The following is a 17,399-nucleotide window of genomic DNA, read 5'->3' as shown; positions in this document are numbered from 1 at the left end:
TTAAAGAACCCTTGCAATAACCCTTTCGTTGATCTATTGATTTTCATTGTACTTGACACCAACTTATGGTAGAGAATTCAATGTGCAATTGATCCAATATATGTATTAATTGAACAGGCGCTTGATTTATTCCCATTTTTCAAAGTATCATTTTTTTTCAAGAATTTGTCAAAGAAGTTCATTTGACGATTTGGTTAATCAATTGTTACTTCTGATTTATCACTTACATCCATCTGAATCTCTTACCTCATTAGTAATTAGTTCATTCCATATTTTGTCTCATTGCTTTTTAAAAGCCATGTCTTAGTGCATGTATTTGTTTAGTATTGTAATTATTTAATAGGTTTATTTTAAAATAGCCAAAACTTCAAAAATTATACCAGTAAATGCATAACAGTGAAATCATGTTTTAAGACCTTCCCAATGGCTTGAATAAAACTAAATGTTATAAGAATAGTTCAGTTCATAATCTATCTTTCATGAATTTTCTCTGTATTATTATTAATTTATCTGTTTTTGTGATCTTACAAACCATTAGGTGATCATAGTTCAAAAATAGTTACAATAATGATTTTACAAGAACGAAAAATATATTAGATAGTATTTTAATATTTTTCTATATCAGTAATTCTGTTAAATTCCCTTTTGGGAATTGGCCTGTTTATCAATCATGCACCTACATATAGCTGGTTTTAATAACTCAATTACGATCTGTAAGAAGAAGTAAAAGTGGATAAAATTAAGTTTTCTAGTCTTAACATTTTTATATAGACAATTTTGTAAAAAAATATTAATTTTTGTATTTATCCTATGCATAAATTTAATCGTAAGTGCATATTGATTTTTTGACGTTAATTTTTTTTTTTTAATTTCTAGAATAGTACTAATGATTGACATTTAAATATAAGGCCATTTCCTTTCATTTGTTCCTGAGAGTGACTTCATTAAGGTCTTACATTTTTTAAATAGAGATCTGTTAATTCATTTATAAAGAAGTGCTTTGTATAAAACTTTGGTACACTAATGCTTGTATTTTCATCTTAATACTTACATTTATATAAATGTATGATAGATAACCAATATTTGATATGCTGTCGCAGTTTTTAAGCATTATTTTTAAGCATAATGCTAAGTAAGATGTATTGATTTTTAAGTAACTTCTTATTTATTTATTTATTGGGATACATCTCTTTCAACAAAGCTGTGTAATAAAAATTTTAACTATTGATTAGTTTAGTAGATTGAAGAAAATTTTTTATTTAGATTCATTTTTTTCAATCATTAATTGCAACAGAAATCTTTTATTTCATATGTATGTGAAACTTTAATGATATGATAGAATATTTTTTTTGAAACATTTTAGCTATTTTTTGTCAATGATCTATTTTTACTTACCAATGTAATATTTTTATAATATACAGATAAAATAACAAGTTGAAAGTATCCTGGAGTCTTGGTAGTTATGCATTTGAGCAGTGTTCGTTTTTATGAAAAATGAAATAGATGATCAAGAATAAGAAGCTTAAAACATTTTGTTTTGTTTTAAAGACATATACAATTCTACAGTGTATATATATTGTATAAAACTCTTGGTTCGGATATAAATGAATGTATGATAAAAAAAATGTTTGTGTGGTTTTTAATGAATAGATGTTTTAATATACCAATCTATGGTTGTTTGTGCTTCCTTTTAAGTCTATACAATGTTGTTCCGATTTTTAGCTTGATAGTAGATGTTTTAGAAATGAAAGAACATTAAAATACAAATAAAATAAACATTTATATGTATTAATATTTATGCCAGTTTTTCTTGACAAAGTTGACCTATGATGATTTTGGACTCTTCTTTTGTTTTTGTTATCGAGTAGCTGCCTGTGCATGCATAAATTATCTTTCTTCCAGTAAACAGGAACATTCTATGATATGATATTGCTTATAATTGGATTTTTTTAAAGAACTTGTGTATTGATAAAAAAGGAAATGTGATATGATTGACAATGAAACTATTATCCATCAAAGTGCAAGTGAATTAGATGGAACTTATTATAGGCAACTGGCCTTCAACAATGTTTATTTAGGAGTATAATGTACTATTTGTTACTTAGTTCATGGAGCTGACAGAGATAAAAAGGGGACAGTAAATATATTAAAAAATGTTTAAACACTGCCACATGTTTAAATGCTTGTCACAAATCAAGCACCAGGTCTGGGTTAATCTTCAGAAAGAACTTATTAGGGAAAATGACTGAAAACACTAAATAACACTATATAATATCAACTCTCTACAGCAAGCTGATCATATAAAGTAAAGATTTTTCCTTTGAAATATAAAAAAAGAAGATGTGGTATGATTGCCAACAAGACAACTCTTTGCAAGAGATCAAGTGACAAAGAAATTAACAACTACATGTTGATATACAGCCTTCAACAATGGGCAACTACTGTTGGATAAATTCTACATTCTACGTCACTGTCAAACTTATAGTGAGAACTCCCATCTAACTTTTAATATAAATGATAACAGTCAATAGTTGTGTACCTCAAATAAATGAACCTTTAGTTCATTTCAAAAATAAGAAAACAATTACGTTTGACAGAACAGGTAGTTGGCAAGACTTTTTAGTTCAATTTGAACTAATATCTACTGTGAATAAGTGGGATAACGGCATGAAAGCTTATGAACTTGCAGCTAGTTTACGTGGAGTTGCACAAGGAATAGTGACCGATATTGAGCCTGCTAAAAGGTTAAAATATGACTATCTTTGTATCTGCTTTGACATCTCGATTTGAGCCTGCAAATCAAGTACAAAGTACAAATGAATTCTATTTATAGAAAGCCTGGTCAAACTTTGCCAGAAATGGCACAAAAAATTCGTAGGGTAACTAGACAAGCTTATCCGACTGCACCTATTAAAATAAGGGATGAACTAGCCAAAGACTGTTCTGTTCGTGCAATTAATGATCCAAAAATACAATTATCAATATCTCGAAGAGAACCAAAATCAATTGATGATTGTGTAAGGTTTGGTCTTGAATATGAAGCGTTTCACTGTTGATCAAAAGAGATTAAATAATGCCAAACCGGCAACACGCATGTTGTCCGAAAATGATGATTCTGCCGAATATGATGTAGTTACTCGCTTTGCGAAGATAAGTGAACAAATAGAGAAATTGACAAATAAAGAAAGTAAAATTTTTAGTAGAGTGACGTGTTTTTATTGTGGGAATAAGGGTCACATTAAGAAAGAATGCAGAAAATTTGAATGGGACAAAAGAAACAATTGTGTCAAAAGTCGGAAATTTGTTCCAAATTTTAATAATAAAAATTCACAATCTAACAGTACAAATAACAGTTTTCAAAGACAGGGTAAATGCTGGGGATAAGGACCGTTCACCAGCAGTTGAAGAAAGGGACTCGAGGTCCATTAGTTTAATTAAGTCAAATAAACAAGACAGTTTGTTTGTTAAATGTTTTACTGTTGATGTTGTCGTTAATTGTTTAATTGATACAGGGTCCACAATTTGTGTAATACACCCTAGAAAGTTTGAAAAACTTCCAAATGAGTTTAAACCGAAAATTCAAAGAAATAGCAAGCGGCTTTGTTTGGCCGATGGTAGTTTTGTAAATACAATGGGTCATGTAGATTTACCTATCAAAATAGGAAATTATACCATTATTAAAAAAAATACTGTTGCAGAGATTGATGTGTCAGCAGTAATTAGTTACGTTTTTTTCATTGACATAAAAATAACTGTACCATAGACATGGGCAAGGGGGTACTATCATTGAAGGACTCAAAAATAGATTGTATAAAAAAGAGTCAAATGAGTTCAATGAACCAAGGTCAGAAAAACTCAGGCGGTTGAGTTCATCATCATGTGACGAAGTAAAGGAATTACCTAGTCTTTTGCAAGATTTGAAATTAAGGAGCAGTGAACTTTTGAATGAGGGTCAAATTGATCAGTTAGAGTCTCTTTTAAAAAAGACACAATCAACCATTTTTTTAAAATAAAGATGATTTAGGAAGGGCTACTGCCATTAAACATAAAATTGACACTGGTAATGCCAAACCAGTTAAGCAACGCCCTAGGCGTTTACCTCTAACAAAAAGGGATGAAGTCGATAAAGAAATTCAACGTCTTTTGGACGGTAAAATAATTGAGCCTTCAAAAAGACCTTGGGCATCTTGTATAGTGCCTGTGACTAAGAAAGATGGCTCCACGAGAATTTGTAGATTTTAGACCCATAAATAGCCTTACAATTAAGGACTCATAACCATTATGCCGCATTGACGACTCTCTGGATGCTCTGAAAGGCTCTAAATGGCTGAGTGTACTTGATCTTTCAGGTGGATATTGGCAAGTTGAGATGGACGAAAATGATAAGGAGAAAACAGCTTTTTATGAGTTTGACAATCCCTTTGGTATCTTCCGTCCCTCCTTTTACTAGTACAAAAGAGCTATTTCATTTTAACGTAATGCCTATGGGTCTGTGTAATTGGGTTGCCACTTTTCAACGCCTAATGGAGTATACTTTGGCTGGCCTTAATTGGCAGACATGTCTGGTTTATATTGATGATATAATAGTGTTTTCAGATTCATTTGAATCTCATTTATCAAGACTAAGTGATGTATTAGATAGAATAGCACCACAAGGACTAAAAGACTCACCTAAAAATGTAGTTTGTTTCAGAAACAAGTTTATTTCCTTGGATATATTGTCTCAAGTGAGGGTATAGCAACAGACCCTGATAAAATTGCTTGAGTAAAACATGGCCATTGCCAAAATCAATGATAGATGTTCGAAGTTTTCTAGAAACATATTCATATTACCGCAAATTTATTAAAAATTTTGCTGAAATTGCAAGACCACTTCATAAATTAACAGAGAAAAATTGTACTTTTGATTGGACCAATGAATGTAATGAAGCTTTTGAGAAACTCCAAATGACTTTAATGTCTGCACTAATCTTAGGCTACCCTAATATGACAAAACAATTCATACTAGATACGGATGCTAGTGGTTTCGGAATTGGTGCAGTCCTTTCTCAAATTCATGAAGGCAAAGAGGTTGTAGTAGCATATTACAGTAAATCCCTCAGTAAAGCGCAAAGACAATACTGTGTAATAAGACGAGAACTTTTGGCTGTAATATTAAGCATTAAACATTTTCATCACTATCTCTATGGTACACATTTTAAAGTACGAACAGATCATGGAGCTTTAACTTGGCTTGACTTGATAATAACAACAGACCTGAATGGGCCGATGTGGCTTTACACAATGTAAAACTTAAGAAATACTGGTCTCAGTGGGATCGCATTGTACTAATAAACAAAGTGTTGTACCGAAAGTGGATGAACACTACCAATGAAGAAAGTAATTTACAATTCATAGTCCCTGAAATCTGGAAAGAAAATATTAAGAAAATGTTACATGATGACATACAAGTTGGCCATTTTGGCATACACAAAACTGTAGCCAGAGCACAGCATAGATCTTATTGGGTTTATCATAAAGATGAAATAACCAAATGGGTGCAAAACTGTATTGTTTGCAATTCACGCAAACAGCCTCCCAAACAATACAATATGGGTGCTTCAATAGAAAGAGTTGCCTTGGATATAATAGGACCCTTACCGATTTCATATACAAATAACAATTATGCTTTGGTTGTAACAGATTATTTTACTAAATGGGTAGAAGGTTTTCCCATGCCAGATATGGAAACTACTACCATAGTTGATAATTTAGTTAACCATTTCTTCTGTAGATTTGGAATACCTTGTCAAATGCACTCAGATCAAGGGAGACAATTTATTTAAGGAACTTTGTGCTAAGTTAAAAATTGACAAAACAAGGACTACATAATTTAGGCCACAGAGCAATGGAGCGTTATAATAGAACTCTTGAAAATACAATAAGTAAATACGTCAGCAAAAATCAAAGGGATTGGGACGAGCAACTTCCCTGGGCTTTAATGGCGTACAACTCATCAGAACATGAAACGACTAAGTTTAGTCCTAGTATGCTTATGCTAGGCAGAGAAATACAATTTCCAGTTGACTTGATATATGGTCCCCACCCCCAGGAAATTGAAGATCTCGACGAAACAGTATCACACAATGATTATGTTAAAAATATGCAGGAAGGCATATGGAAAGTGTCTGCTAAAGCACGACAAAATATTTCTAAAAATAGTGACAAACAAAAACGTCAGTATGATGTTAAGGCACATGAGAACACATACAAGACAGGCGATGTAGTATGGCTTTATACTTTTAATTGAAAGCCAAAACTGAGTCCAAAGTTACAAAGGAATTGGGATGGACCATACTTTGTTGTAGAAGTTATATCGGATTTAATATATAAGATTAAAAAGACAGCAACGTCTAAAATGCAAATTGTGCATCATGATAGGCTAAAACCATTCTTGGTGATGTTCAAAACTGGGTCAACGAACATTACAAGAAAACCAAAGAACTGACAAAACTGTTAACACTGTGGTTGCCGCTGGTATCTGAAAAATAAATAAATGTGTTTCAAATTAGCATTTGAAATGTGAAAGTTAGTAAATGTGTTTGAATAAATGAAGAACGCATTTTCTGTGTTCATATATATATTAATCATAGCGAGGTTTATTGCTGTGTGTTAATAAAAAGTATTTTTTAATAGAATGAAAAACAGAAATTTAAGTATAAATACTTACCAAAGTATGCAAGCAAAATTATGGGTACTGGTCAACTGTGCTGTGTGTTAAAATTGAATATATTCTGAAAACAGTATTTTTATACTTGAGATGACTTTTTTTGCTTTCACTGTGGTGCCCAGTATAATCTTAGGAGTCAATTGACCAGACATGTTAGGGACAAACATTCTTAGAAGATGCTGCAGGGAAGATTTTGCTCGTACTTGGTACCTACAAGTAAGAGGTTCCGCTTGATGGAACATGAGAAGAATGTTCACAGACATATCATGAACCCCAGAACTAAAGACAGAGAACTCATAACACCAGAAACCCCGACCAGAAAACCAGTGCCAACATCTTATTCCCATCCAAGACAAAGCTACATTATCACTAGGCCCAGAACACCGCCAACAACACCAATACTGACAAAATCTGTAAAACCTATTTCGCCACTGTCCGAAATATCCCCTTGCAGTATTTCTTTTGGAATTGAGGATTATAGCTCCCCGTCACCAGTTAAGAAAAACCTAGTTGATCTATTTGACTATCCTACTAGACAGGCTGTGGAAGAGCTCATAGAAGAACCCATTATGGTATCCGAGCAACCAACTCCAGAACCATCCACAGCTACTAGTATTATGAGGGATATTAGGCATTTGGAATTGTCTGCTATTGGGGATGAAGTCTGTCCTGAAGACAGATTCCAGGCCCCACCCTCCCGCTTCCAGTGTTCCTATGAAGCTTCCAAGTGCCTATTAGTAGCTGAGAAGGCAAAGAAGACGGGAAAGTATACATGTGTGGAATAAACTAAGTAAGTCGTATATGTACTTTGCGTTGTGTTTACTTTGCGTATAATATTTACAATGGCGAAGCCCATACAAGGTGTAAGAAACGTCACAAACATGTGAACGTAAATACGGGAAACGTAACGTTATAACTTCGAACTATTCTCAACATACTGGGCCCCGCAAAGTGTATTTATGTACAAAACAATAAAATATTACTTTAAATGTTCATCAATAAAGAAAAGAAATTTAATTTTACACTTGCAGGAATTACTGTCTCTTCAAAACACAAAAATAGGAATCTGAATTAAACTTTAACGAGTCCATGATTTTATTCTTTCCTTTGCAAGAATTGATGCCTTCTGCAAGGGCAATGTTCTTGTCGGTATTTCTTCGTTGTTTGGTTCTTCCACATATTCATCAGATGGTGTTACTTCGTTTATTTCTTCTTGACGGGGTGATGCGGGATATAATGTACAATACCTTTACTAATATCGGGATCCTTAATCTTCTCAATAAATCCTCGGCGTTCTTGATCCTTGATTATCTGTCCATATACCTTAAGCATTTCGGGATCTTGACTTAATTTTCGAATGACGTTTTCAGTTCTTCGTTTCGTAACGAAGAAGTTTGTAGGCAAGGGTTCGTGATCTGGTTTCCATGGCAACTTTGCTATGTACTTGTTTTCTCGGAATTCAATTGCTGACTTTTGATTTGTTTCCATATAGTCTACCGTTTCAACATCTGTCGTATTGCTATCCACTCCTAACGACTCTAATTCCCAAAATCTTTCTAAATTCAACTCCTCTGCTTTGTGCGATGTCAATATGTTGTACATACCTACATTACTCTGTGACGATAAGACGTCGGAATTGGACCAGACAACAAATAACCAAGTTTGACTTTACGGCGGTTGGACCATTTCCTCTTAATATTCTATCCTCTACGAAATCCCGATAGAAATCAACTCCAATGAGCAAGGAGATTTCAAAAGAAGAGTTGTCTTCTGTAAACGGATAAGCTAAACGTAATCCTTTCAGGTACTTGAATTCTCGTATACCATTACCGATGTAATTGCTTAACGGGCTGGCGATGTTCGGTACTACTAGAACCTCAACTGGAATTTTCGTTCTTTTTATCGACTCTACGTATACAAGTGCTCTTGACAAATGACGGACTTTGCTGTCGGTACTTTCAAATGCCGATAAATGTATGGTTTCTGTTCCTAGTATTTCTAAATCTATTTTCGACGCTAACTCCTCGGTAACAAAAGAGCGCTGTGCTCCTTCATCAAACAAAATGTGCGTATCAACATATTGATTTCCCCCAACTGGTGCAACGGCAGTTTTTAGAAGCACGTTCGAACGGGATTTTTCTTCAGACGAATGAAAACTTGCGGCGATCAATGTATTTTCGCTATCATCAACTACGGCATTAACTGACATCTGCTGATCATTAGTACAGGTATTTCTATGGCAAAGACTTGTGTGGTGCTTTTGATGGCACTGGCGGCAGCGAAATTTCGATTTACAATCTACGGAACGGTGTGATCCTAAACAGTTAAAACATAACTTCTTTTCTTTGACGATTGATAGGCGTGTATCGTGATCTGTAACATTTGGGCATTTTGCAGGGTCATGTAAATTCTGGCAGAATATGCAAGGTTTTTGTCGAATATTTTGTGTTTGTCTCTCACGGTTATCGAATGTAACTACTTTACTCGGTTCACATTTTCTATTAGCGCATGTCAAAAACGACGCGGTCATTGTGGTAGGCTGCATTGAATCCATAAACGACGACGAACGTTGTCCAGCTTCAATTATAGTGATTTCTTTCAAAATTCCACGTCTCAAATCAATCAATTCCCAATTATCGGAACCGTTTTCACGAGCTAAGTGATGTCGTATTTCTGACGGAAGCTTGTTCAGTATTATCGGAATAAGTAATGCACCATACGATTCTCCGGAGCGGCCTAACGATTCAAGACCTCTTATATATGCCTCTAACTTGTCGTAATAAACACGTAGACTGAGTAGGTTGTTTTGTGGTGCTCTAAGTTCTAGCAAAGCTTGCATATAAGCATTTGTAATCTTATGCTATTGTCCGAAACGCTCCTTTAAAAGTTTAATAGCTTCCATGTAATTTGAGTTTGTGAGCGGTAACCCGTCAATAGTTCTTGCAGCATCATTAACAAGCTGGGATTTTAAATAACTAAATTTCTGTACGTCTGTTAGTGTTAAATTGTAATGGACGGAAGATTCAAAAGAGTCCCAAAAAGTCAGAATTTCTCCGTTAAACATGGGTGGTGTAAGTTTCGGCAAATGGTGATTTTGGTTGCTAGGTTGCTGAACGGGATACATTTGTGTTGTGTACGGAACAGAACTGTGTTGATTAATGTTTTCAAAAGTGTGAGAAGGTAATGCGTGATCATGCTGTGGGATATCATTATCAGTACATGATTTGTTTACGAATGTTTTCCGTAAATGTCGTATTTTGGTGTTCAAAAAGAATTTGTACTCATCTGCATTAAGAATTTCTTCCTCGATGTCCTCCTCCTTTAAAGAATTCATAATATCTTCGTCCAATGCACTAATAATTTTCTGTTTTTGAATTAATGTTTCTAAAAGTTCAGCACTTTCTTCATTGTCCAAGTTTGAATCGTCTTCCGTTTTCCGTAAAAGTCTCTTTACTGCACCTTTGTGACCAGCTCTGACTGCTTTTAGCTTGCTGTCTATCTTATCCAATGGTTACGGCACCATACATGGGTGGAATAAACTAAGTAAGTCGTATATGTACTTTGCGTTGTGTTTACTTTGCGTATAATATTTACAATGGCGAAGCCCATACAAGGTGTAAGAAACGTCACAAACATGTGAACGTAAATACGGGAAACGTAACGTTATAACTTCGAACTATTCTCAACAATACATGCAGTGTATTGCCAACAGGATATGGTTGGTTAAGGAAAGACAAATAGTGTATTCTGCCCGATGGAACAGTATACAAACTGTCTGCTACATGAATACCAGACCCATCTTTTCACAGTTTGAAGTCAAAGGACACACAGACAGAAGAGCTTCAACTTCAACAATCGTCTACGCAAACGGAGGATAAGCGGGTTGTGCTTGCAACAACAGCCACCCAGACGAGGAGAGTTGTCAAGATAGAGACAGAGGTTCAAACAGAAGATTGCAGAATAGTAGTGGAAAAAGAAACAGAAGAAGAATTAGATCTGGACATAGAAGAAGAGTACATGGACTATCACTAGAACAGTTTTTATATTCGGACAATTATAGGCTTTTAGAAATTAGTTATTATGTAAAAATTTATATTTACGGTAGAGTAATTAGGAAAAATTTTGGTTGGGTAAAAGTTTTTGATAGTTTGGGAAGGGACTGGTTATTTAGAACAAATATTAATGAAACTAGTAGTTTTGTAAATACAATGGGTCATGTAGATTTACCTATCAAAATAGGAAATTATACCATTATTAAAAAATTTACTGTTGCAGAGATAGATGTGCCAGCAGCAATTTGTTAAGTTTTTTTTCATTGACATAAAAAAAAACTGTACCATAGACATGGGCAAGGGGGTACTATCATTGAAGATCTCAAAAATAGATTGTATAAAAGAGAGTCAAATGAGTTCAACTTTTTAAAATTAAACTTAGTGACAAACTTACTATTCCACCCAATACAGAAGATATCATATCAGGAATTGTTGAAGGTGATTCAAGTAGTATAATGAATGCTATTGTTGAACCAATACCTTCAAAACATACGGAGACTTTACTAGTTGCTAAAGCACTAGTGGACCCCAGTTGTGGTCAAGTACCTATACGAATGGTTAATTTAAGTAAATATGAACAAATAATGCAGCCTTTCACACATTTTGCCACATGTGAACTTATTGATACAGGTTCAGTCTCCAATGAACCAAGGTCAGAAAAACTCAGGCGGTTGAGTTCATCATCATGTGACGAAGTAAAGGAATTACCTAGTCTTTTGCAAGATTTGAAATTAAGGAGCAGTGAACTTTTGAATGAGGGTCAAATTGATCAGTTAGAGTCTCTTTTACAAAAAGACACAATTGTCGAGATTACCGCGGGATTACGACGTTCTTAAGTTTGTACATTACCATTGGCGACGTTGGCGACGTCGCCGTGGGCTCTTTGAGTTGTTATTAAAAGTTATGCTTGAACAGACGTGTTTGTTTATATTAGCGAAAATATCATACTTTTAACCTCCACATTTATGGTGCCGTGACCAGGATTTAAGCAAGCTCAAGTCGATAAGACCAGGGAACAGAAGTGCTGTTACAAAACTTATTCGTAGATAGATGCAGCAAAGCAAGATACAGATTTCGATCCAGAAGAATTGAACGCAACATTTGAAAACCTTCTTCAGAAGCAAAAGATACTGAACAATTTGAATGAGCAGATACTCAACCTAGCGGAAGCAGAAGATATTGAAAGTGAAATTCTAGACTCAGATGAGTATTGTATTACGTTAGAAACAAAAATAAGACACATAAGAAATTTTATTCAAGATACTCATACCACATCAAAGACACGTCAGAGTGATACTTCATCGCAAATATTAAATGTTGATTCTCATCCGTTCGTCTCAGCAAACCTCACAGAAAACTCATGCACGCAGTCGTCCCAAAATCCGTTCTCTCAAGCTAGTAACACAGTGAGTACTAATATAAATTCGTATACATCCGCAAGCAGTCAGAATCACAACTTACCCAAACTCTCACTTCCGATATTCACAGGGAATATATTAGATTGGCAAACTTTCTGGGATTCGTATGAATGCGCCATACATTTAAACCCTGCATTGACCGATGTCCAGAAATTTAATTACCTCAAAGCGCAGTTACAGAATGAAGCATTACGCACCATAGCTGGTTTTGCACTTACTAATGCAAACTACGCAGACGCCATTATTTTATTGAAGGAGAGATTCGGACAAACACACAAAATCACGCAAGCATACATTCAAGCATTATTAGAAATTCCATCACCACGAAACAATCTTATCAGTTTGAGACAATTCTATGATCAAATGGAAACTTATGTAAGAGGGCTAGAATCTTTAGGCCAATCACAAGACTCGTACGGAACACTACTTGTACCAGTTATTTTGAATAAATTACCGGGAGAAATTAAAAGAAACCTTGCCCGTGAACATGGAACAGAAAACTGGTTATTACGAGACCTCCAGAAAAGTATTTGCAATGAAATAAACATAATTGATGCGGGACAAGACACTGAAACTTCTAACAATTTACCAAGTACATCATCTTTCTTTACCGGAACTAAATCAACAAAACCCCGCCAAAATCAAGCTCTGAATACAAGAAATATACGCCAGAATTTAGACACTAAACCTTGTGTATTTTGCCACGATGTACACGCACCAGCGCATTGCAAGAACGTATCTGTTCCAGCATCACGCATGAACATTGTAAAACGCGAGAAATTGTGTTTCAACTGTCTTGGAACACATCGTATACATGAATGTAAGTCAAAACACTTATGCCGAAATTGCAACAAAAGACACCACACAAGTCTGTGTACTGTACGCCAATTTAACAACAAGAACCACGATAATGACAAGAGTAGACAAAGCGAACAAAATGCAAATTACAGCCAACAGCATATGAATTTTCATGGTAACAATGGACAAGCTAATCAGACATCTGTACATTTGGTAAATGACACGAATCAGAAGGAAGAGGACACGTCAATTTTATACTCATCGTCAGTCGAGGTACGTACAAATGTTCTTTTAAAAACTGCAGTAGCACCCGTATGGTCAGACCACTCATGTAGAGACACCCATATACTTTTTGACGAGGGAGCACAGAGATCATTTGTGACTGAAGATTTAGCTAGAAAACTTAATTTACATTCAGAGGGAACTGAAATTCTACAGTTATCATCATTTGGAGATAGAAACAAAAACGTAAGACATTTAGATAAATCGACAGTGTTCGTAGAAACAGATGCAGGACAGAAAATACCGATACACGTTCTAATTGTACCAATGATTGCCGTACCTTTGCAGAACAATATTCGCCACATCAACAGAGGACTGAATTATTTACGGGGACTTAAGTTAGCACATCCGGTAACACAGGAAGAGTCTTTCGAAATATCGTTATTGATCGGAGCTGACTACTACTGGGACTTAGTCGAGGATGAAGTCATACGGGAAAATGGTCCAACCGCCGTGAGGTCAAAGTTAGGTTTCTTACTTTCCGGTCCAGTAAGCGACAAGAGGGATAACTCGTTGATGGGTACTAGCATTTTTAATATTCTTGTTTCTCATAAAACGGAGGAGCATGATATAGAAGCATTTTGGAGATTGGAATCGATTGGTATTAACTCGAAGGAAACAGACGAAGAAGATACGGATTTTTTGGAAACATATCAAGACACTTCGATTGAACTCAGAGGTAATAAATACTTTGCAAAATTGCCATGGAAACAGGAACATGACGAACTACCATCAAACTATACAGTCACAAGAAGAAGAACAGAGAACGTTATTAAGAAACTTAGTCAAGATCCTAAACTACTAAAGATGGAGATATAATCGCCGAACAGGAACGCAGAGGATTTGTTGATTTCTTTATGATTCATATAGTTTGGATCGTTGAATTCCTCTATGTCTATTTGCGTATATGGCAGCGCTGATATTCTTCTACCATACAAAAGATGAGCGGGGGTTAACGTCTCGCAATCTCTGATATCTGATGAAAAATATGTAAGTGGCCTGTCATTTAAAATTCTTTCTATTTCTGTCACGACAGTCTGTAGAGTTTCCATACTAACTTGAGTTCGTCCAAGTGTCTTTTTTAAGCTTGTTTTGGTTAGCGCAATAAGTCTCTCCCAGAATCCACCATACCAAGGTGCGCGTTTTGGTATGAACTTCCATTCTATTCCTCGTATAGACAACGTTTCTTTTAGTGTTGCCGATTCACATAATCGTTTTAGTTCCTCTGCTCCTGCAATGAAAGTAGTTGCATTATCTGATATAAGTGTCTTAGGTATTGATTTGCGGCTTACGAAACGCCTAAAAGCTTGAACAAACGAATGTTCGGTTAGGTTCGGTACCACCTCTAGATGAACGGCTCTGGTAGAAGCGCAGGTAAACAGGCATATATATGCTTTTGTTAAAATTCTATTTTCTTCTCTTACAAGTAATGCTCCTGTAAAGTCCACTCCCGTGACTGTAAAGGGGGGTGCTTCCTGTAATCTGATTTTTGGTAAAGGTGGTGGGTCTGGTGCAACGCACGATTTTCCATTCACTTTGCGGCAAATAACGCATTTGCGGAGTAATTTCTTTGCATACTGTCGAATAGTTGGTATCCAAAACGTTTGTCTAATATAGGTGACTGTAGCATTAATTCCACTGTGAAGTAATTTTTCGTGTGCGTGCAATACAATTAGTCTAGTTAACGGATGATTTGCCGGTATAAGGTACGAACATTTCGCTGATTCTGGTATTGGTGCGTTGTGTATTCTCCCGTTACATCTGATAAGACCGGATTCGTCTAATAAAAGTCCCAATTGTCGGACTCTGGGTACTTTTGTGTGTCTGTGTTGTGCTCCTCTCAAATATGACATTTCATCTGTATACGTCGACTCTTGACAATCTAGAATCCAAGTATTTACTGCTGTTTGAATTTCATTGACCTCCAGTGGTCCGCTTTTTCTGGAAATCCTATCCCATCTACAGTTGCGGATAAAACGGATGACATAGGCGGTAATACGTAGTAATTTCATGTAAGATCCATGGTTCGAAATATCCAATATATTTGTTATACTGCCTAGACTATTTTGGTGCGTCATATCCAAGTTGTCTATTTCCTCTTCACTTTCGCTGTCATCCGTAGATGAAAAAGAACAAAAAGGCGGGAAAATTCATTACATTCCACACCACCCTATACACAAGGAATCTAGCACAACTCCTATACGAATAGTATACGACTGCAATTGTCGTCAATCACCAAGTCATCCAAGTCTAAATGATTGTCTGATGGACACACCACTAAAATTAAATGATTTGACAAAACTCCTAGTACAGTTTAGAGCCAACCAGTTTGCTACATGTACTGATATTGAGAAAGCTTTCTTACATGTTGGATTGAGCGAAGAAGATAGAGACGTTACCCGATTTTTATGGCTTAGTGACCCTACAAACCCAGGAAGTCAGTTGAAAACTTATAGGTTCAAAGCAGTGTTATTTGGAGCGATGTCTTCGCCCTTTATACTCAACGCCACAATACAGAAACATTTGAAACAATTCGGAAACAGTGAAACAGCTAAAATTCTAGAAAGAGATATTTACGTTGATAACATATTGTCTAGTATGAATAAAGAGGAAGATTTACATACGTATTTCAAAGAAGCAAGGAGCTTGATGGCTGGAGCTGGATTCAACTTGAGATCATGGGAGTTCAAACAGTGCTAAATTACTAAAATTAGCTAAAGAGGAAAATGTCCTAGATACGGATAAGTAAACAAAAATACTTGGAATGTTGTGGAACAGTCGAAGCGACGATTTTTTACCCTAAGCGTGAAATTCCTACACCGGAACTACTTCAACATGTTACTAAACGAGAAGTTTTGAAATATTCTTCAAAGATTTATGATCCACTCGGCTTACTTAGTCCGGTTACAATTAGAGCGAAAATCCTGATACAAGAGTTATGGAAATGTGGATTAGATTGGGACGAACTTATACCAGATAATTTAAAGACTACGTGGATAGATTTGACCAAAGATTTGGAAAAGGCAATACAATTCACTATTCCTCGATATTATTTTAGCAAGCCATCAGCATCAACAGAATTAGTACTTCATGTATTTACAGACGCAAGTCCAAAGGCGTACGGCGCAGCAACTTATTTGTGTAACGAAAACAAAACAACTTTAGTAATGGCGAAAACCAGAGTAGCACCAGTCAAATGTTTAACCCTCTCACAACTTGAACTTATGGCAGCAATCATCGGCGCACGACTAGCTGCACATCTTCATTCAACACTTAATTATCCAAAAATTGTATTTTGGTCAGATAGCAGCATTGTTCTTCATTGGCTAACATCTACGAAGACTTTGAAACGTTTTATAGCTAATCGAGTGAAGGAAATAACAGAATTGACGCATCCATACAAATGGCGGTATTGCCCTACTGATAACAACCCGGCAGATCTTCTTACAAGAGGACTTACAATTGAACAATTTGACCAGAGTATACTTTGGCGGAAAGGACCAAATTGGTTAACAGATAGTACAAAATGGCCAGAACTAAACAGCGCAAAAAACACCGTTTTGACCTCACTGGTGGATAACCAATGTAGACGAAAATGATGAAGAAGACTAGAACTTTAACAATTTTAAAAAGGGCTTTCAAAGTTAATTCAATTTTTCATTTATGTGAACAAGAACTTAGTTAATTCAATTTAGTTCATTCATGAAGATAGAGACTTTTTTAATTTGATTTATTTACAAATATGGACAGTTAATGTGAAATTTAAGATAATTTGCACTTTTTGCGGCCCCCAGTATGTCGACATTACCGCGGGATTACGACGTTCCTAAGTTTGTACATTATCAGTGACGTCGCCGTGGGCTCTTTGAGTTGTTATTAAAAGTTATGGCTGAACAGACGTGTTTGTTTATATTAGCGAAAATATCATACTTTTAACCTCCACAACAATCAAACATTTTCTAAAAATAAAGATGATTTAGAAAGGGCTACTGCCATTAAACATAAAATTGACACTGGTAATGCCAAACCAGTTAAGCAACCCCCTAGGCGTTTACCTCTAACAAAAAGGGATGAAGTCGATAAAGAAATTCAACGTCTTTTGGAAGGTAAATTAATTGAGCCTTGAAAAAGTCCCTGGGC

At 35.5% G+C, this 17,399-nt stretch overlaps 4 protein-coding genes across 4 annotated transcripts; 2 read left to right on the top strand and 2 right to left on the bottom strand.

Moving 5' to 3' along the window:
* Positions 1 to 7,912: 7,912 nt before the first annotated feature.
* Positions 7,913 to 8,311, bottom strand: LOC139521510 (uncharacterized). Its single transcript, XM_071314985.1, has one exon. The coding sequence runs from the start codon at positions 8,309 to 8,311 to the stop codon at positions 7,913 to 7,915; it is 399 nt and encodes a 132-aa protein (XP_071171086.1).
* Positions 8,312 to 8,318: 7 nt separating this feature from the next.
* LOC139521508 (uncharacterized) lies at positions 8,319 to 9,548 on the bottom strand. Its single transcript, XM_071314983.1, has one exon. It carries the CDS (start codon positions 9,546 to 9,548, stop codon positions 8,319 to 8,321), a length of 1,230 nt encoding a protein of 409 aa, XP_071171084.1.
* Positions 9,549 to 9,771: 223 nt separating this feature from the next.
* LOC139521507 (uncharacterized) lies at positions 9,772 to 14,078 on the top strand. Its single transcript, XM_071314982.1, has 4 exons — positions 9,772 to 9,797; positions 10,519 to 10,722; positions 11,144 to 11,456; positions 11,808 to 14,078. The coding sequence occupies exons 1-4, from the start codon at positions 9,772 to 9,774 to the stop codon at positions 14,076 to 14,078; spliced, it is 2,814 nt and encodes a 937-aa protein (XP_071171083.1).
* A 1,446-nt stretch (positions 14,079 to 15,524) lies between these two features.
* On the top strand, positions 15,525 to 15,959 carry LOC139521506 (uncharacterized). Its single transcript, XM_071314981.1, has one exon. It carries the CDS (start codon positions 15,525 to 15,527, stop codon positions 15,957 to 15,959), a length of 435 nt encoding a protein of 144 aa, XP_071171082.1.
* The last annotated feature ends 1,440 nt before the right edge of the window (positions 15,960 to 17,399 follow it).

This window comes from Mytilus edulis, chromosome 4, assembly GCF_963676685.1.
Source record: "Mytilus edulis chromosome 4, xbMytEdul2.2, whole genome shotgun sequence".
Taxonomy (NCBI): Eukaryota; Metazoa; Mollusca; class Bivalvia; order Mytilida; family Mytilidae; genus Mytilus; species Mytilus edulis.
This window is presented reverse-complemented; position numbering and strand designations above follow the sequence as displayed.